Source organism: Mustelus asterias, chromosome 8 (assembly GCF_964213995.1).
Source record: "Mustelus asterias chromosome 8, sMusAst1.hap1.1, whole genome shotgun sequence".
Lineage (NCBI taxonomy): Eukaryota > Metazoa > Chordata > Chondrichthyes > Carcharhiniformes > Triakidae > Mustelus > Mustelus asterias.
In genome coordinates this window covers 48,755,680-48,777,144 of record NC_135808.1, presented here as the reverse complement: position 1 = coordinate 48,777,144, position 21,465 = coordinate 48,755,680, and the positions used below count along the sequence as shown (strand labels likewise).

General features: G+C 46.6%; 1 protein-coding gene across 1 annotated transcript in view; it reads right to left on the bottom strand.

Moving 5' to 3' along the window:
* The window catches only part of LOC144497727 (putative voltage-dependent R-type calcium channel subunit alpha-1E), a 319,684-nt gene that overhangs the window by 184,716 nt on the left and 113,503 nt on the right, over positions 1 to 21,465 (bottom strand). The window contains exons 9-15 of the mRNA XM_078219167.1: positions 20,447 to 20,503; positions 14,644 to 14,733; positions 10,901 to 11,113; positions 8,466 to 8,578; positions 4,813 to 4,925; positions 499 to 630; positions 273 to 345 (exon numbers count right to left, since the gene is read on the bottom strand). Coding sequence (XP_078075293.1) covers positions 273 to 345; positions 499 to 630; positions 4,813 to 4,925; positions 8,466 to 8,578; positions 10,901 to 11,113; positions 14,644 to 14,733; positions 20,447 to 20,503 — 791 coding nt within the window. The remainder of the gene's footprint in view (positions 1 to 272; positions 346 to 498; positions 631 to 4,812; positions 4,926 to 8,465; positions 8,579 to 10,900; positions 11,114 to 14,643; positions 14,734 to 20,446; positions 20,504 to 21,465) is intronic.

The following is a 21,465-nucleotide window of genomic DNA, read 5'->3' as shown; positions in this document are numbered from 1 at the left end:
CCACTCACTGACTAGTGTTAAACATCCCCACCACTCACTGACTAGTGCTAATCGTCTTCACCACTGACTGACAAGCGTTAGTCATCTTCATAACTCACTGACTAGATAAACATCTTCACCACTCATTGACTAGTGTTACATGCTTTCACAAAGAGAGACATTTTGTTACTGAGCATCGTAAGCCCAATTGTAAATTCGTCTCCTTCTCTAATTCCCTCTCACCTCCTCGTCCTGACCTATTGACACATGATCTTGATTTAGCGTGGCTATACCTGAAAGACTGTGATGATCGCAGCGGGAAAGGTGTCGAAGTTGGCTGGTGGAGTCCCTTTCGGAAAGTTAAATCTGCCGTGGAAATGAAGAGGTGAAATGGTCTGCTGGGACCTTGTGACAAAACAATCGCATCTTTAATTTCAACATTTGAAACTTAAAATAACAAAGAGAGTGGACGATGCAGGCCAGATGTGTCAATGAACAAACTGTGCGTGGGATACTCACCGACCACCAAACAACTGCATTCCCAGCAGAGCAAACACAACAATGAAGAGGAAGAGAAGGAAGAGGAGGCTGATGATGGATTTCATTGAGCTCATTAAGGAAACAACCAGGTTCCGTAGAGAGGCCCAGTATCTGGGGAAGAATAAGTGAAGACATTAATACAATGTGGGTATAAAAATTCAAACTTGTAGCAGTGTATGTGTGTAAATCAGGAACCAGTGAGGCACTGGGGCAGTGAGGAGCTGATGTCATTTGATTCATTATTGCCACCTGTATTGGTATATATTGTAAAGTATTGTTTCTTGCACGCTATACGAAACATACTGTTTATGGAGTACATAGAGGAGAAGGAAAGGAGAGGCTGCAGAGTGTAGTGTTCCAGTCACAGGGTGTAGAGAAAGATCAGCTGAATATGTGGTAGGTCCATTGAAAAGTCTGATGGCAGCAGGGAAGAAGCTGTTCTTGAGTCAGTTGGTACGTGACCTCAGACTTTGGTATCTTTTTCCCGACAAAAGAAAGTGGAAGAGAGCACATCTGGGTGCATGGGGTCTTTGATTATGCTGGTTGCTTTTCTGAGGCAGTGGGAAGTGTAGACAGAGTCAATGGATGGGAGGCTGGTTTGAGTGATGGACTGGCCATTGTTCACAATCCTTTGCATTTTTTTGTTATCTTGGACAGAGCAGGAGACATACCAAACTGTGATACAACCAGAAAGGATGCTTTCTATGGTGCATCTGTAAAAACTGGTGAGAGTCATAATGAACATGGAGAATTTCCTTAGCCTCAAGAGAAAGTTGGTGGCCTTTTTTAACTATAGCATTGGCATAGAGGGACCAGGATAGGTTGTTGATGATCTGGACACCTAGAAACTTGCCAGCGTGTGTGGAGAGTCAGTGAGGAGCCGGTGCCAGTGTGTGTGGAGAGTCAGTGAGGAGTCGGTGCCAGTGTGTGTGAAGAGTCAGTGAGGAGCCGGTGCCAGTGTGTGTGTGGAGAGTCAGTGAGGAGCCGGTGCCAGTGTGTGTGGAGAGTCAGTGAGGAGTCGGTGCCAGTGTGTGTGAAGAGTCAGTGAGGAGCCGGTGCCAGTGTGTGTGTGGAGAGTCAGTGAAGAGCCAGTGCCAGTGTGTGTGAAGAGTCAGTGAGGAGCCGGTGCCAGTGTGTGTGTGGAGAGTCAGTGAGGAGCCGGTGCCAGTGTGTGTGAAGAGTCAGTGAGGAGTCGGTGCCAGTGTGTGTGGACAGTGAGGAGCCAGTGCCAGTGTGTGTGGAGAGTCAGTGAAGAGCCAGTGCCAGTGTGTGTGTGAAGAGTCAGTGAGGACCCGGTGCCAGTGTGTGTGGAGAGTCAGTGAGGAGCCGGTGCCAGTGTGTGTGGAGAGTCAGTGAGGAGCCGGTGCCAGTGTGTGTGGAGAGTCAGTGAGGAGCCAGTGCCAGTGTGTGTGTGGAGAGTCAGTGAGGAGCCGGTGCCAGTGTGTGTGGAGAGTCAGTGAGGAGCCGGTGCCAGTGTGTGTGACGAGTCAGTGAGGAGCCGGTGCCAGTGTGTGTGGAGAGTCAGTGAGGAGCCGGTGCCAGTGTGTGTGGAGAGTCAGTGAAGAGCCAGTGCCAGTGTGTGTGGAGAGTCAGTGAGGACCTGGTGCCAGTGTGTGTGGACAGTCAGTGAGGAGCCGCTGCCAGTGTGTGTGGAGAGTCAGTGAGGAGCCGGAGCCAGTGTGTGTGGAGAGTCAGTGAGGAGCCGGAGCCAGTGTGTGTGGAGAGTCAGTGAAGAGCCGGTGCCAGTGTGTTTGTGGAGAGTCAGTGAGGAGCCAGTGCCAGTGTGTGTGGAGAGTCAGTGAGGAACCAGTGCCAGTGTGTGTGGTGAGTCAGTGAGGAGCCAGTGCCAGTGTGTGTGAAGAGTCAGTGTGGAGCCGGTGCCAGTGTGTGTGTGACGAGTCAGTGAGGAGCCGGTGCCAGTGTGTGTGGAGAGTCAGTGAGGAGCTGGTGCCAGTGTGTGTGGAGAGTCAGTGAGGAGCCGGTGCCAGTGTGTGTGGAGAGTCAGTGAGGAGCCAGTGCCAGTGTGTGTGTGAAGAGTCAGTGAGGAGTCGGTGCCAGTGTGTGTGACGAGTCAGTGAGGAGCCGGTGCCAGTGTGTGTGGAGAGTCAGTGAGGAGCCAGTGCCAGTGTGTGTGTGAAGAGTCAGTGAGGAGTCGGTGCCAGTGTGTGTGACGAGTCAGTGAGGAGCCGGTGCCAGTGTGTGTGGAGAGTCAGTGAGGAGCCAGTGCCAGTGTGTGTGTGAAGAGTCAGTGAGGAGCCAGTGCCAGTGTGTGTGTGAAGAGTCAGTGAGGAGTCGGTGCCAGTGTGTGTGACGAGTCAGTGAGGAGCCGGTGCCAGTGTGTGTGGAGAGTCAGTGAGGAGCCAGTGCCAGTGTGTGTGTGAAGAGTCAGTGAGGAGTCGGTGCCAGTGTGTGTGACGAGTCAGTGAGGAGCCGGTGCCAGTGTGTGTGGAGAGTCAGTGAGGAGCCAGTGCCAGTGTGTGTGTGAAGAGTCAGTGAGGAGCCAGTGCCAGTGTGTGTGACGAGTCAGTGAGGAGCCGGTGCCAGTGTGTGTGGAGAGTCAGTGAGGAACCAGTGCCAGTGTGTGTGGTGAGTCAGTGAGGAGCCAGTGCCAGTGTGTGTGAAGAGTCAGTGTGGAGCCGGTGCCAGTGTGTGTGTGACGAGTCAGTGAGGAGCCGGTGCCAGTGTGTGTGGAGAGTCAGTGAGGAGCTGGTGCCAGTGTGTGTGGAGAGTCAGTGAGGAGCCGGTGCCAGTGTGTGTGGAGAGTCAGTGAGGAGCCAGTGCCAGTGTGTGTGTGAAGAGTCAGTGAGGAGTCGGTGCCAGTGTGTGTGACGAGTCAGTGAGGAGCCGGTGCCAGTGTGTGTGGAGAGTCAGTGAGGAGCCAGTGCCAGTGTGTGTGTGAAGAGTCAGTGAGGAGTCGGTGCCAGTGTGTGTGACGAGTCAGTGAGGAGCCGGTGCCAGTGTGTGTGGAGAGTCAGTGAGGAGCCAATGCCAGTGTGTGTGTGAAGAGTCAGTGAGGAGCCAGTGCCAGTGTGTGTGTGAAGAGTCAGTGAGGAGTCGGTGCCAGTGTGTGTGACGAGTCAGTGAGGAGCCGGTGCCAGTGTGTGTGGAGAGTCAGTGAGGAGCCAGTGCCAGTGTGTGTGTGAAGAGTCAGTGAGGAGTCGGTGCCAGTGTGTGTGACGAGTCAGTGAGGAGCCGGTGCCAGTGTGTGTGGAGAGTCAGTGAGGAGCCAGTGCCAGTGTGTGTGTGAAGAGTCAGTGAGGAGCCAGTGCCAGTGTGTGTGACGAGTCAGTGAGAAGCCGGTGCCAGTGTGTGTGGAGAGTCAGTGAGGAGCTGGTGCCAGTGTGTGTGGAGAGTCAGTGAGGAGCTGGTGCCAGTGTGTGTGGAGAGTCAGTGAGGAGCCGGTGCCAGTGTGTGTGGAGAGTCAGTGAGGAGCCGGTGCCAGTGTGTGTGGAGAGTCAGTGAGGAGCCGGTGCCAGTGTGTGTGACGAGTCAGTGAGGAGCCGGTGCCAGTGTGTGTGACGAGTCAGTGAGGAGCCGGTGCCAGTGTTTATGGAGAGTCGGGGAGGAGCTGGTGCCTCTCTTTCTGTCGCTCTTATCCTCTATTTTGTCTTTGAATCTTTCTCATTCACCGGGGTCTGTGCTATTTTTTGTAATTTTGTCTGATGGTTCTTTTAGTTTTATGGTGTCTCTTACCTCCTTAGTGTTCCATGGCTGTCTTTACAGGTAAGTAGGGCTGTTGTCCCTTTGGGGTATAAACTTGTTTTTTCACTCTCTTTCTTATTTACTTCAAACTCTATGAAAGTTAAAATCTCCCATTAAACCCACACTGCCTTTACTACACACTTGTCTCATCTCTGCATTTATACAATCTACCGCTTCACAACGGCTACCAAGTGCCTTCTACACAACTCCCACTACTGACTGGAATCCTTTTCTATTAACCTTATCCAGAGAATCCCCACCTCATTATACCCTCACTTATCATTGAAGTGATTTCATCCTTAATTACCAAGGATGATTAGTAGAGGCCATTTCTCTTACTCAGCCATTTCCCAATCTTTCCTGGAGAAATGTTAAATCTGGGGTGGCCACTTGGCAGCCATGCCTCAACAATGACTACCATGTTGTACCCTGGTGCCAGTGGGTGAGTGCTGGTGGAGTTAGCACCACTGTGTGAGGAAACACTGAGGAGGTGGTTCCAGTGTATTGGGAACCAATGAGGAGGAAGGCAAGGATCTAACAACACCAATGCTTGTGGGTCTGATTCCAGCCACCATTCTAAACCATACTTACTTTGTGACTTTAAAGATCCTGAGCAGTCGCAGTGCTCGAAGCACACTGATACCGAACGAAGTCTCTGGGCGAATCATTGTCCAAACCACATCGAATATACTGCCAATGATAACCTGCCAACCAAAGGGAAGAGAGAGAGAGCTATAAACTGGGAGACAGGTTCAGCTGCAATTTGGGTTATAGATTGGGATAAAGTCTGGATTTGAGACACAGAGATAGTCTAGGATATTGACTGGGGACAGGCTGATATATAGGCTGGATTTTAGATTGGGATAAGGGCCGGAATATAGACTGGGGATATTGACTGGGAATACAGGCTAAGATATGCGTTGCTGTAAAGACAGATATAGACTGCAACATAAACTGTAATTTAGAATGGGATATAAAGAACAAAGAACAAAGAAAATTACAGCACAGGAAGAGGCCCTCTGCCCTCCAAGCCTGCACCGAGCATGCTGCCCGATTTAACTAAAACCCCCTACACTTCCGGGGACCATATCCCTCTATTTCCATCTCATTCATGTACTTGTCAAGATGTCCCTTAAAAGTCACTACCATATCCGCTTCCACCAACTCCCCCGGCAACAAGTTCCAGCACCCACCACCCTCTGTGTAAAAAGTCTGCCTCGTACATCTCTTTTAAAACTTGCCCCTCGCACCTTAAACCTGTGCCCCCTAGTAATTGATTCTTCCACCCTGAGAAAAAGCTTCTGACTATCCACTGTCCATGCCTCTCATAATCTTGTAGACTTCTATCAGGTCTCCCCTCAACCTCCGTCGCTCCAGTGAGAACAAACCAAGTTTCTCCAACCTCTCCTCATAGCTATAGCCCTCCATCCCAGGCAACATCCTGGTAAATTTTTTCTGTACCCTCTCCAAAGCCTCCACATCCTTCTGGTAGTGTGGCGACCAGAATTGAACATTATATTCCAAGTGCGGCCTCACGAAGGTTCTATAAAGCGTCAACATGACTTGCCAATTGTTAAACTCATACCCTGGCCAATGAAGGCAAGCATGCCGTATGCCTTCTTGACTACCTTCTCCACCTGCATTGCCACTTTCAGTGACCTGTGTACCTGTACACCCAGATCCCTTTGCTTATTACTGCCATTTACTGTATATTTCCTATCTGTATTAGACTTTCCAAAATGCATTACCTCACATTTGTCCGGATTAAACTCCATCTGCCATCTCTCTGCCCAAATCTCCAACTGATCTATATCCTGCTGTATCCTCTGATGGTCCTCATCGCTATCCACAAATCCACCAACCTTTGTGTCGTTCGCAAACTTACTAATCAATTCAGTGTAGTCTGGGATACAGGGTGTGACACAGATTACAATAGACTTGAATGATCACAGATTGCTACAGAGGTCTTATAATAGGCTAGACTTGCCGTAGGAATATAGGAGTCTGATACAATTAATGCTCTGATGCCAGTCAGAGAGTCATAGAGATTTACAGCATGGAAACAGGCCCTTAAGTCCAACTTGTTCATGCCGCCCTTTTTTTTTAAACCCCCAAGCTAGTCCCAATTGCCCGCATTTGGCCCATATCCCTCTTTACCCATCTTACCCATATAACTGTCCAAACGCTTTTTAAAAGACAAAATTGTACCCATGATGCGCATCAATTGGACACGAGGCTCAAAGCTTCGGTAAAAGAAGGCTTTTATTAACTAACAATGGAACTAACAGAACTTTAACACACTATCCCAGACTGAAGAGGTCCCGCCCGAGCAGGGGGTCTTATACCTCTCCCAGGAGGCGGAGCCCGACTGGGATGTGCCACAACAGTAACAACCACAGGTGTATCAATCCCACCCTAGCCCAACAACAACATTAGAACAACCCCACAGTGGGAACCAACGATGGTTCACCACAACCCACCTCTACTACTACCTCTGGCAGCTTGTTCCAGACACTCACCACCTTCTGTGTGAAAAAATTGCTCCTCTGGACCCTTTTGTGTCTCTCCCCTCTCACCTTAAACCTGTGCCGTCTAGTTTTAGACTCCCCTACCTTTGGGAAAAGATATTGACTATCTAGCTGATCTGTGCCCCTCATTATTTTATAGACCTCTATAAGATCACCGTCAGCCTCCTACGCTCCAGTCTGATACCGACCAGACCTGTATTACTGCAGCAGCGTGATACAAAACATGGTCTCACCGTACACCAGGATCTGATATCAGTCACAAAGTGTGGGTCTGGGCGGAGACAGTCACACTGCATTGCAGACTGACGCCAGAGACAGTCACAGTGCATTACAAGCTCTGATACCAGAAACAAGTCACATTGCATTACAGGCTCTGTTACCAGAGACAGTCACATTGCATTACAGGCTCTGTTACCAGAGACAGCCATGATGTGGAGATGCCGGCGTTGGACTGGGGTAAACACAGTAAGAAGTCTCACAACGCCAGGTTAAAGTCCAACAGATTTATTTGGTAGCACAAGCCACTAGCTTTTGGAGCGCTCTGCTCCTTCATCAGGTGAGTGGGATCCCACTCACCTGATGAAGGAGGCAGCGCTCGGAAAGCTAGTGGCTTGTGCTACCAAATAAACCTGTTGGACTTTAACCTGGCGTTGTGAGACTTCTTACCAGAGACAGTCACAGTGCATTACAGGCTCTGTTACCAGAGACAGTGGGGGCGATTCTCCCCTAGTGCGGCAAGCCGGGAAAGTCACGTGTCGGCCAATTCGTGGGATTCCTGCGAGCATTCGCACCACGATTGCGCCTCCCAGACCCGGATTTCTGGCAGCGTCTGTGCGGCACTGGAAATTGGCTGGGAGGCGGGGCTGATATGGAAAATCTATTTTAAATGCAATTTAAATGTATTTAGCGGGGCCGGGATTAAATTCACCGGACCAGCTAGCATCTCCCACCATCCCAATACAATTTTCAACCAGCGCCGTTCAGACTAGCTCCCCACTTTCGGGAACTAGCGGCCCGACCCCGCTGGAGTGAAGGAGGGGGGGGCAATCGGGCCCCCTCAGGGGTCGGGTGGCAGGGGAGTGGTACCAGAGACCTGCATTACAGGCTCCGATGCCAGACAGTCATCATAGAAATCATAGAAACCCTACAGTGCAGAAGGAGGCCATTCGGCCCATCGAGTCTGCACCGACCACAATCCCACCCATGCCCCACCCCCACATATTTTACCCGCTAATCCCTCTAACCTACGCATCCCAGGACTCTAAGGGGCAATTTTTTTTTAACCTGGCCAATCAACCTAACCCACACATCTTTGGACTGTGGGAGGAAACCGGAGCACCCGGAGGAAACCCACGCAGACACGAGGAGAATGTGCAAACTCCACACAGACAGTGACCCGAGCCGGGAATCGAACCCGGGTCCCTGGAGCTGTGAAGCAGCAGTGCTAACCACTGTGCTACTGTGCCGCCCTGCATTACAGGCTCTGTTACCAGAGACAATCGCACTGCATTACAGGCTCTGCTACTAGAGACAGTCATACTGCATTACAGACTCTGATACCAGACACAGAGTAATGCAAAGCCAAATACCAGACACGTTCACAAAATAATACAGGAGTCTGATACCACAGACAGTCACACTGTATTGCAGGGGTTCGGTACCAGGCACAATCTATCAGGAAGGTTTGTTTGACGAGATACATAATGCTGGACTCACCCCACAGTCAAAACAATTGAAGGATGAGTGAAAATAAAGTCGCAGACCACAGCCATACATCTTTAGGAACATCTCGGACAGGAAGAGGCCCAGAAAGGTGAACTCAGCATAGTCTGTGAAAATGAAAAAGAAGGGCTATTAGGATTGACTGCATGAGAGCGGCAGCATGATCCCATTCAGAGCTCAAGTCTGCCTCATTGCCCTTTCCAATCCTAATATCATCAAAGTATGTGTCAGGTCACAAAACCTCATTCCCCCAGTCCTCACCAAGGCTAACATTTCCTCACCCCCAGCACCTCCTGCCCTGCTTCCCTGGGTGCCCAAATGCTCTGTGTCAGGTTGGGGTGATGGTGTGGAGGGAGGTTGGAAAAGGATTGTCTTCTGTGCTTTTTCACTCTCTGGACTCTGGAAAGGTTAGGTCACAGTCATAGAAAAGGAATAATAGTTTCCCGTCTGAGGCCAGCTTGCTGCTGTTTGCTGACAAGCTACAAAAAGGTGACACCCTGCTGCCCACAAGAGGTAGAATCTTAGTGAATTGGATCCTGGGACATGCACATAGGGTCATGGGTCATGTGAATTGTATCCTGGGTCATGCACATTGGGCCACATGAATTGGGTCCTGTTCTATCGGTTAGCTCCTCGGTCAGTATATAAAGATCTCAGGACATTACACTTTACAGCCAATTACGTTCTTTTGAAGTGGAGCTACTGCAATGTTAAAAACCTGTCAGCCAACAGCAAGATCCCACAAACAGCAGAGAGGAAGAGACCAGATAATTTGGGTGAGATGTAGTTTTAAGTCAGGACCGTGTAGCAAATTGTCCTGCTCTTCTTAAAAATGCTGCTACAGGGTCTTCAATGTCCCCTTGAGAGGGCCGACCTATTTCATATCTTATCCAATAGACTCCGCCACTGACAGCCCAGCACTCCCTCAGCACTGCACTGGGAATGCCAACCTGATAACTGTGCCCAAGAGACTGGAGTGGAAAATAAGTTAAATATTCAGATTGATACTCCAGTGAGGCACTGAGGGAGTGCTGTACTTATGGGAATTGTTCCTGAATTCACTCCTGAAATGTATGACTCTAATATGTAGGTCACATGCCCTGTTCATAGATTCCCTAACCAATCAAAATAATTTATTTCTATCTACCAAATCAATTCTCCTTAGCATCGTGAACTTCAATCAAATCTCCCTCAGCCTGAACAATTCCAGTGGATACAACCCTAGCTTGTTTAATCTCTCCTTGTAGAGCCCAGCTTTCATTCTGGTCAATCTACATTGCACTCCCTCCAAGGTCAATGTATCCTTCTGAAGGTGCGGTGCCCAGAACTGTTCACACTATCCCCAGGTCTAACCAGGGCTTTGTGTAGCTGAAGCATGACTTTTACCCCATTGTACTCTAATCCTCCAACAATAAAGGCCAGAGTTCCATTTAATTATGTTCTGCACCTGTTCAGGACATTTTATCGATCTCTGTCCAAAGACTCAGCAATTTATTTTACTTCCTATTGTTTCTAGCTTTTCACTATTTGGAAAGTACTCTGTTCTATCTTTTCCACATCGGGAGTGAATGACCTTGCATTTGATTAGGCTCAAATCCATTGGCCACAGATTGGCTTAAATCTGTCTTGCATCGACATGGTTTACAATGTCGCCTAGTGTTTGTCATGGGAAAACTGGGATATTGGCTTTTTTCCTCAGCATTTTTTAAATTTCACAGAATTACTGGCTAGCCCAGCATTTATTGCCCATCCCTAATTGTCCTCAAGAGCACTAATAAATATGAATAATATAAATAGTTGAGGATCTCCAACATGGATTCTTGTGGGACATCACTGGTCACATTCCACCAATTAGGGTACCTGTCCACTATTCCTCCTCTCTGTCTCCTGTCTCTCAGCCACTTTCCAAGTTAAGTCAATAATTTGCCTTCAATTCCATGAGTTTTAACTTAAGCATAGGAGTTTATAAAATGCTTTTTGGCTCCGACAGACATTCCCTCAGTCCAATACTTTAGTCCCCTCTTCATTAATTTAACAATCACATTTCAAAAGCACTAAATTGCCTGCAACATTTTTTGGGATTGTCCTAAAATTGTGAAGACTGAGTTCTGAAGAATCATAATGAACTGGAAACTTTAATTCTATTTTCTCCTCTCTCCACAGATGCTGTCAGTCCTGGTGAGCTTTTCCAGCATTTTCTGCTTTTATTTCAGATTTCCAGCATTGTTCGGGAATGGCATTAAGGGATTTGCCATTCAGATGTAGCGGGCCTTTTGCTGTCCACCAATTTGACACATTCATATGTCAGTCTGAAGCAGACAGTCAACAGATGTCACGGGGTGATCGGAGGACTCGTTTTCGCTATCAGCGTTGAGGTTGTCCGGGCCCCCTGGGGGCACTGAGGCCTGGAACAGATGTTTCATACTCACAGAGGAAGTTGGTGAGCCACAAAGGCTGGTCATAGTGGACGACAGCGACGCAGACCGTGTTGAGGGCCACTAGGCCCAGAATAATCCAGTAGAAGGCATGGGACTTCACCATGTGACGTATGGAGATACGCAACATGCGCTCCTTGCGACGGAAGTAAGATGAACCCTCCAGCAGCTTGGTGCTCTTGATGCTCGCTCTCGCTAGTGGGGAACCTGGACAGAACAAGAGGGAGACCATCTTAGGTCTCATTGCAAAAGACAAAACCACAGAATTCCTACAGTATAGAAAGTGGCCATCTGGCCCATCGAGTCTGCACCAGCCCTCTGAAAGAGCATCCCACTCAGGTCTTCCCCTCTGCCCTATCCCCATAACCCCATGCATTTACTATGACCAATCCACCGAAACTGAACATCTTGGGGCACTAAGGAGCAATTTAGCATGGCCAATCTACCTAACCTGTAAATCTTTGGACCGTGGGAGGAAATTAGAGTTCCTGGAGGAACACAGACCCACGCAGACACGGGGAGAACATGCAAACTCTACACAGACAGTCACACGAAGCCGGAATTGAACCCGGGTCCCTGGTGCTTTGAGGAAGCAGTGCTAACCACTGTGCTACCTTGCCGCATTCAATCATGGCTTTTAAAAGGGAATTGGATAATCACCAGAAGAGAATGGGTATGTGGAGCTATTGGGAAAGTGAAAGGGTGTGGGGCTAGCTGAGTTCCTCTGGCAGAGGATCAGCACAGAAATGGTTGGCTGAATGGCCTTCTTCAGTGCTGGAACCATTCTATGATTGGACAGTGTTGAGACAGAAAAACTATATCCTCTCATATGGGATCCAGAACAACAGGGCCCAAACTTTAAAATTAAAAATCGACAATTCTGAGGTGATGTTAGGAAGCATTTCTTCACGCAGATGCAGTGGAAATCTGGAACTCACCCAAAAAGCTGCTGAGACTCAATGTTTATTGAAAAATTCAAAACATGAAATGGATAGATTTTTGTTTCACAAGATTATGATGGAACAAAGGAGGTAGTCAGGTTGATGGACTGAAGGGCCTCATCCTATTCCTCTGCTTCTGTCACAGTAACAAGGGTTTCTGTTCAATTCCCAGAGGCATAACATCACCAGGAATTGTGGCTATTAAGTCAGACTCCAGTTCACTGAAGTGGGGGCTAACATACAACTGTGACCTTGGTGTTCAGCATGATGGAGAGACCTGGTGATAAACTTGTCATCATCAACAACAACAACTTTAATGGAGCCAAGTATCCCAATGCACATCAAAGGAGCGTAAACAAAATTTCACACAGACCCACAGGAGGAGGCGTTAGGAGTGCTGGCTAAAAGCTTGATCAAAAGTAGATTTCAAGGAATGTCATACAGGAGGAAAGAGAGAGAGCGAGAGAGAGAGAGACAAAGCAGAGGGGCAGCGAGGTTTGGGGAGGTAATTCCAGAGCTTACCACAAAGGAATCGGTGATGTCAAGAGGACAGTACTGGTGGACTTTAAAATTTTTTATTCATTCATGGGATGTGGGCTTCACTGGCTATGCCAGCATTCACTGTGTGAAACAATGCGAAACTTTCCCTTTGTCACTGTCACGCAGGACGTCATTTGTAAATTTGATAAAAGCTGTTTTAGGAACGTGACAGGGTCAGAAACCTGATTGGAGGGATTGAAACATGGAATTCTGGGCAAGATGTATATTTGAGAGGTGATGACAAACTCAAGGAGTTGAATCATAGAATCCCTGCAGTGCAGAAGGCGGCCATTTGGCCCATTGAGTCTGCACCAACTCTCTGACAGAGCATCTCAGCCAGGCCCTATCCCCGTAACCCCACATATTTACCCCGCTAATTTCCCCTAACGTACACATCTTGGGACACTAAGGGACAATTTACCATGGCCAATCCACCTAACCTGCACATCTTCGGAATCTAGGAGGAAACCGGAACGCCTGGAAGAAACCCACCCACAACACGGGGAGAACGTGCAAACTCCTCACAGACAGACACCCAAAGCTGGAATTGAACCCGGGTACCTGGTGCTGTGAGGCAGCAGTGCTAACTACCGTACCACCGAGCCATTCCTGACAGATGAGGGAACTCTGTCTGGAGAAGGGCTCAAGATTGTTAAGGAGGAAGTGTGGAATAGACTGTCGGTGCTGAAAGTTGACAAGGAAACGGGACTGGATGAAATACATCCAAATGATATTGAGGGAAGTGAGAGTGGAAATTGCAGGAGTGCTGGTCATAAGCTTCCAGTCTTCTCTAGACTCAGGTGAGGTGCCAGAGGTCTGGAGAACATCAAATGTTATGCCCTTGTTTAAACAAGGTTGTGAAAAAAAGCCCAGTAATTACTGACCAGTCAGTTTAACATGGATAGTGGGCAAGCTTCCAGAAACAAATATTGGGGATAGCATTACTAGGCACCTTTCTAAAGGGGAAATTGTGTTTAATTAACTTGCTGGAGTTTTTTGAGGAGGTAACAGAAAGGGTCGATGAGGGTAATTCTGTTGATGTTGTGCACATGGACTTTCAATGCCACACAACAGACTTGCAAGAAAAGTTATAGCTCAAGGTATAAAAGAAACCGTAGCAACATGGATACAAAATTGGCTGAATAAAAGAGGCAAAGAGTAATTTTTCGGGTTGCAGGTAGGTTTGTAGTGGAGTTCCCCAGATGTTGGCTGGGGACCCTTGCCTTTTCCTGATATATGTTATTGATTTCAATCTCGTGTGCAGGGGACAACTTCAAAGTTTACAAATGGTACAAAAGTTGGAAATATTGTAAACTGTGAGGACAACAGTGTAGAACTTCAAAAGGACATTAACAAGTTGGTGGAGTGGGCAGATAGGGGGCAGATGAAGTTCAATGTGGTGAAATATGAGGTGATGCATTTTGATTGGAAGAACATGAAGGGACAACATGAAATAAGCAGTAAATTTCTATCGTGGCTGCAGGAGCAAAGGGACCTGGGTGTATCTGTACATAGATCATTGAAGGTGGCAGGGCAGGTGGAGAAAGCAATTAATAAAGCATATAATAATCTGGACTTTATTGATAGATGTATAGAGTACAAGAGCAAGGAAATTATGCTGAATTTATACAAGACACTAATCAGACCTCAGCTGGAGTATTGTCGATAGTTCTGGGTGCCACACTATAGAAAGGATGTGAATGAATTTGGAGAGAGTGCAGAAGAGGTTTACAAAAATGGTTCTAGGGATGAGAAAGTTCAGTTATGAGGATAGATTGGAGAGGCTGGGACTGTTCTCCTTGGAGAGAGGAAGGCTAAGGGGAGATTTGATCGAGATGTTCAAAATCATGAGCGGGTTGCACAAAACAGATGGGGAGAAAATGTTCCCACTCGTAAAAGGATCGAGAACGAGAGGGCACAGATCTGAAGTGATTTCCAAAAGAACAAAATGTGGTGTGAAAAGAAAATTTTTCACACAGCGGGTGTTTCGGGTCTGGATTGTTCTGCCTATAAGTGTGGTGGAGGCAGCTTCAATTGAGGCATTCAAGAGGACATTAGATGATTATTTGAATAGAAACAGTGCGCAGGGGTAGGGAGAAAAGGCAGAGGAATGGTACTAAGTCATGATGCTCAATTGGAGAGCCAGTGCAGACACAATGGGCCAAATGGCCTTCTTTTGTGCTGTAAAAGTTATGTGATTCTGTGAATTGAAATGAGATAATGAGATTCGTCTCACCCGAGGAGGCCAAGACTCACCCACAGAAGATATTTCAGTGTAGTGGTCATCACTTGATTCTGTGTGGATCATCTCCATTCGCCCTTTTTTGATTGTTGCTCTTCTAAGGACTGAAAAAAAGGATTAATTGACTTAAAAGAAAGCATTCCCTTGGGAATCCCAGTTACGATGTGGTGATGGTTGACTCTGACATGTGGGGCTGTTGTGTACTCCACATTAACACAAAATGAACATTATGAGAATGGAACTGAAAGGGAGTCAGTGTGCACTATACCCACACAGCAAGGCTGAATTAAGCTCCAGAATGAGAACCTGTCACACAAGGTTTCTCTCCTTCTCTGCTCTCCCTCTCCTGGATCCTGGCAGTCTGATCGTGTCTGTGAGTTTTCGGGGATATCTTAGACCCTTCCCCTTTCAGATGCTATCTACGTGGCACCATGAATCACATGGGCCTTGCAGCCAGGTGGAAATGCCAATTAGCTATCTTTGACACCCTAGCTCTCTTTTACTTTATATTTTAAAGCACAACTGTTTACAAACCAACATTCTCAACACATTGAGACTTTAGATATTCACAGTCTATCCACTGTTAGCACACATACTTCTGCCATTGGCTTAGAGTCATAGAGGTTTGCAGCATGGAAACAGGCCTTTTGGCCCAACTTGTCCATGCTGCCCTTTGTTTTTAAACCCCTAAGCTAATCCCAATTGCCCGCATTTGGCCCATATCCCTCTATACCCATCTTACCCATGTAACTGTCTAAATGCTTTTTAAAAGACAAAATTGTACCTGCCTCTGCTACTAGCTCTGGCAGCTTGTTCCAGACACTCACCACCCTCTGTGTGAAGAAATTGCCCCTCTGGACCCCTTTGTATCTCTCCCCTCTCACCTTAAACCTATGCCGTTTAGTTTTAGACTCCCCTTTCTTTGGGAAAAGACTATCTACCTTATCTATGCCCTTCATTATTTTACAGACCTCTATAAGATCACGCCCAAGTCTCCTATGCTCTAGGGAACAAATCCCAGTCAATCCAGCCTCTCCTTATAACTCAAACTTCAAGTCTCGGTAACATCCTAGTAAATCTTATCTGCATTCTTTCTAGTTCAATAATATCCTTTCCATAATAGGGTAACCAGAACTGTACACAGTATTCCAAGCGTGGCCTTACCAATGTCTTGTACAACTTCAACAAGACCCAACTCCTGTATTCAATGTTCTGTCCTCGTAAAATTGCTGCTCTCTCCAGTCTAGTTTTAGGCTCCCCGACCTTTGGGAAAATATATTGACTATCTAGCTGATCTATGCCCCTCGTTATTTTATAGACCGCTGTAAGATCACCCCTCAGCCTTCTACCCTCCAGAGAAAAAAGTCCCAGTTTATCCAGCCTCTCCTTATAACTCAAATCATCAAGTCCCGGTAACATCCTAGTACATCTTTTCTGCACTATTTCCAGTTTAATAATATCCTTTCTATAATAGGGTGACCAGAACTATACACAGTATCCCAAGCGTGGCCTTACCAATGTCTTGTACAACTTCAACAAGATGTCCCAATTCCTGTATTCAATGTTCTGACCAATGAAACCAAACATGCTGAATGCCTTCTTCATCACTCTATCCACCTGTGACTCCACTTTCAAGGAACTATGAACATGTAGCCCTAGATCTCTTTGTTCTGTAACTCTCCCCAATGCCCTACCATTAACTGATTAAGTCCTGCCCTGGTTCAACCAACCAAAATGCATCACCTCGCATTTATCTAAATTAAACTCCATCTGCCATTCGTCAGCCCACTGGCCCAATTGATCAAGATCCCGTTGCAATCCGAGATAACTTTCTTCAATATCCACTACGCCACCAATCCTAGTGTCATCTGCAAAATTATTAACCATGCCTCCTATATTCTCATCCAAATCATGAATATAAATGACAAATAACAATGGACTCAGCACTTATCCCTGAGGCAAACTGCTTAAAAAACAACCCTCTACAACCGCCCTCTTTTTACCCCAGTCCAACGCCGGCATCTCCACATTCTGTCAAGAAACCAATTTTGTATCCATTTAGATACCTCACCCTGGATCCCGTGAGATTTAACCTTATGCAACAACCTACCATGCGGTACCTTGTCAAAGGCCTTGCTAAAGTCCATGTCGACAACATCAACTGCACTGCTTTCATCTACCTTCTTGGTTACCCCTTCAAAAAACTCAATCAAATTTATGAGACATGATTTTCCACTCACAAAGCCATGCTGACTGTCCCGAGTCAGTCCTTGCATCTCTAAATGCCGGTCAATCCAGTCTCTCAAAATACCTTCCAACAACTTACCCACCACAGATGTGAGGCTCACTGGCCTGTAGTTCCCAGGCTTTTCCCCGCAGCCCATTTTAAGCAAGGGCACAACATTTGCCACCCTCCAATCTTCAGGCACCTCACCCGTGACTATTGATGATTCAAATATCTCTGCTAGGGGACCCGCAATTTCCTCCCTAGCCTCCCACAATGTCCTGGGATACACTTCATCAGGTCCCGGGGATTTGTCTACCTTGATGCGCTTTAAGACTTCCAGCACCTTTTTCCCTGTAATATGTACACTCCTCAAGACATCACTACTTATTTCCCCAAGTTCCCTAACATCTTCATGTGTAAAATCTTGCACCTGCTGCCCAATAAAATAATCTGGGCAGCCTTTAAGCCACCCAGGCTTGCTGTCAGGCAGACTTCAAAACAGGTCACATGACACAGCTCGAAAATATAACAGTCTTATTTGTTTTGTATTTTTATTCCAATTCAATCAAATCAAGTCCAATTCAGAGTCTCAACAAGTTGAGACGTTCCCGATCGAAGCTGACAAGACAGGGCTCTCACCTCCTGTCTTGGGCTTGATCTACATGACCCAAGCTGATTGGAGTAGGCATAGCTCCTCCTCCAAGGCTTGATCTCATTTGCATCTTAGCCAAAAGGCCAAGATGTCGCTTTTAAAAATTGCTTCAAATGAAGCTAAAATGTAACTTAATGACTTCAACCAAGCACAGCGTGTCGATACTACCCTTGATCTTAGCCAAACAGTCTTATTAACATTCATAATTGTAACAGTATTAGTTCCAGGAAAGCACAACATGAAGCACAAAATCCCTACTTATACACAAAAAAATAAGATTTTGCACTTATATGATGTCTCAAACCCATAAAAATGGAGCTGGTCAAGTCTTTTTAAGTGGAAATGTAGCATCCAATCTGCTTGATATAAATGCAAGCTCTATAGGTTCTGTTACACTTTGAGAGTGCAGAGTTTGTATGGTCCTGTCAGGATTAAAGGCAAAGTAAATAGGAATAAGGAACCTTGGTTCTCGAGGGAGATTGTAACACTGATTAAGAGGAAGAGAGAGTTGTATGAAATGTACAGGCAGCAAGGAACACATCAGATGCTCGAGGAGTATAAAAAGTGCAAGAAGCTACTTAAGAGGGAAATCAGGAGGGCTAAAAGAAGACATGAGGTTGCTTTGGCAGACAGAGTGAAGGAAAATCCAAAGAGCTTCGATAGGTATGTTAGGAGCAAAAGGATAGTGAGGGATAAAATTGGTCCTCTTGAAGACCAGAGTGGTAGACTGTGTATGGAACCAAAAGAGATGGGGGAGATACTAAATGGTTTTTTTGCATCCGTATTTACTGAGGAAACGGGCATGGAGTCTACGGAAATAGGGCAAACTGGTAGGGAGGCCATGGAACCTTTACAGATTAAAGGGGAGGAGGTGCTCGCTGTCTTGAGGCAAATCAGAGTGGATAAATCCCCAGGACCGGACAGGGTATTCCCACGGACCTTGAGGGAAGCTAGTGTTGAACTTGCAGGGGCTCTGGCAGACATATTTAAAATGTCAGTATTCACGGGGGAGGTGCCGGATGATTGGAGGGTGGCTCATGTTGTTCCGTTGTTTAAAAAAGGTTCCAAAAGAAATCCGGGAAATTATCGGCCAGTAGGTTTGACGTCAGTGGTGGGCAAGTTATTGGAAGGTGTGATAAGGGATAGGATCTACAAATATTTGGATAGACAGGGACTTATTAGGGAGAGTCAACATGGCTTTGTGCGTGGTAGGTCATGTTTGACCAATCTATTAGAGTTTTTCGAAGAGGTTACCAGGAAAGTGGATGAAGGGAAGGCGGTGGATGTTGTCTACCTGGATTTCAGCAAGGCCTTTGACAAGGTCCCTCATGGGAGGTTAGTTAGGAAGGTTCAGTCGCTAGGTATACATGGGGAGGTAGTAAATTGGATTAGACTCTGGCTCAATGGAAGAAGCCAGAGAGTGGTTGTGGAGGATTGCTTCTCTGAGTGGAGGCCTGTGACTAGTGGTGTGCCGCAGGGATCGGTGTTGGGTCCATTGTTGTTTGTCATCTATATCAATGATCTGGATGATAATGTGGTAAATTGGATCAGCAAGTTTGCTGATGATACAAAGATTGGAGGTGTAGTGGACAGTGAGGAAGGTTTTCAAAGCTTGCAGAGGGATTTGGACCAACTAGAAAAATGGGCTGAAAAATGGCAAATGGAATTTAACGCAGACAAGTGTGAGATATTGCACTTTGGAAGGACAAACGAAAGACGAACGTACAGGGTAAATGGTAGGACTCTGAAGAGTGCAGTTGAACAGAGGGATCTGGGAATACAGGTACAGAATTCCCTAAAAGTGACGTTACAGGTGGATAGGGTCGTAAAGAGTGCCTTTGGTACATTGGCCTTTATAAATCGGAGTATCGAGTCTAAAAGTTGGAGTGTTATGGTAAGGTTATATAAGGCATTGGTGAGGCCGAATTTGGAGTATTGTGTACAGTTTTGGTCACCGAGTTACAGGAAGGATGTAAATAAGGTTGAAAGAGTGCAGAGAAGGTTCACAAGGATGTTGCCGGGACTTGAGAAGCTGAGTTACAGAGAGAGATTGAATAGGTTGGGACTTTATTCCCTGGAGCGTAGAAGATTGAGGGGAGATTTGATAGAGGTGTATAAGATTTTGATGGGTATAGATAGAGTGAATGCAAGCAGGCTTTTTCCGCTGAGGCTAGGGGAGAAAAAACCAGAGGGCATGGGCTAAGGGTGAAAGGAGAAAAGTTTAAAGGGAATATTAGGGGGGGCTTCTTCACGCAGAGAGTGGTGGGAGTGTGGAATGAGCTGCCGGATAAAGTGGTAAATGCGGGGTCACTTTTAACATTTAAGAAAAACTTGGACGGGTTCATGGATGAGAGGGGTGTGGAGGGATATGGTCCAAGTGCAGGTCAGTGGGACTAGGCATGAAATGGTTCGGCATAGACAAGAAGGGCCAAAAGGCCTGTTTCTGAGCTGTAATTTTCTATGGTTCTATGGTTCTACACTATCCAGAGCAAAGTGTAATCAGAACAGTGGCACAGTTGATGCTATCATGTAACCAATGATAACATTGGATCTGTTATGATGTAACCAATAATAACATGCCGTGAGGGTCAGCTGACCAGGTAGACAATGTAACCAATGGCAAAATGATGTGGTGGTCAGCACATAAAAAGCAGATGAGAATTGTGGGGAGCCTGTGTGGCCCAGGGTGTGGCCCCAAGTATTGGAGCAATGACGTTTCTTTATTCAACCTTTTTCTTTAATTTACTTTCTGAAGTTTGTTCTTTTATTCCTAGAAACTGAAGTATCCCTACTGCTGGATGAACAGTTGGTTGGATAAATAGTGGCCATGGGCCAAGGGTCCTGCTTTGGCTGAGTATTGAGGGGGTTGTCATGTAAATGTGGCCCTCCTGGAGGGCTGGATTGCCCAGTGGCAGGGTGAGGACAGAGAGTGACTTACCATCCAGCGCAGATTTCTCCCCAGCATTTTTGTTTTCTTCCAATAACATCACTTCCTCTGTTGGAGAGACAGAGAGGGAGACAGACAGAGAGACAGGGAGAGACAGAGAGAGAGAGAGGGACAGACAGACAGACAGGCAGAGAGCGAGATACAGAGAGGGAGAAAGTGAGAGACAGAGAGCGCGAGAAAAAGACACAGAAAGAAGTTACCATAGTCGAAAATTGCACAGCAGATCCCAGCATCCCATATCACATAATCAGTTAGTAATTTATAGCAACGCAACTATTGATAATGTGACCTTGAGTTATTGAAAAACTCAGTTTCTGTTTAAGGTTAGAAATTGGGTTAGTTTTGGGGGTTCAGTGTTAGGATGAAAGTTACTGGGAGGGGGTTAGTGAGTGTCAGGATCTTATGGATGTGGGAAGTGTGAGGGTATGAGGGTGTGATGGACTGGGCCTCACGCATTGAGTGTTAGAGTTTGCCTTTTAGCTTTCAGATGTTAGCATTAAAGTTGGGGTTGGGTTATTTATGCTGGAGGTCTTCAGGGTCAGGTTTAGAGTTGAGGCATTTGGGTTAAGGTTGGATTGTTAGTATTAGGGTTCAGTCATTGGGATTGGGTGAGATCATTAGGACTGCTGCTGTGTCATTGAAGTTGTGGTTAGGGATAGAGTGAGTATGAGTCATTACCATTCAGGTGATGTTTGGATCATTAGGATTAGGGCTACAATGGAGTTTGTGTTTGGGTTTGAGTTGGGGAGCAGTTGCACTGGAGCTTCATCTCTGGAGTGCACTAGTCTTATTAGATATTGTCTAATATGTCTGCCTATAAACAAGTTCCTTTCCTCTCCCCTTCCACCCTCTACTACACAGCCACCAACAAATGGTTCCATATGGAAGCCTCTGAGCAGGTGCCAGTCACTCTGCCTGATGTTGTTAACACTTCAAATCTTCTCCGCAGAAATATCAAGAGTTCTTAAAAACAACTCTCTGAATGCTCTTGTTTAGTAAGTTAATAATTA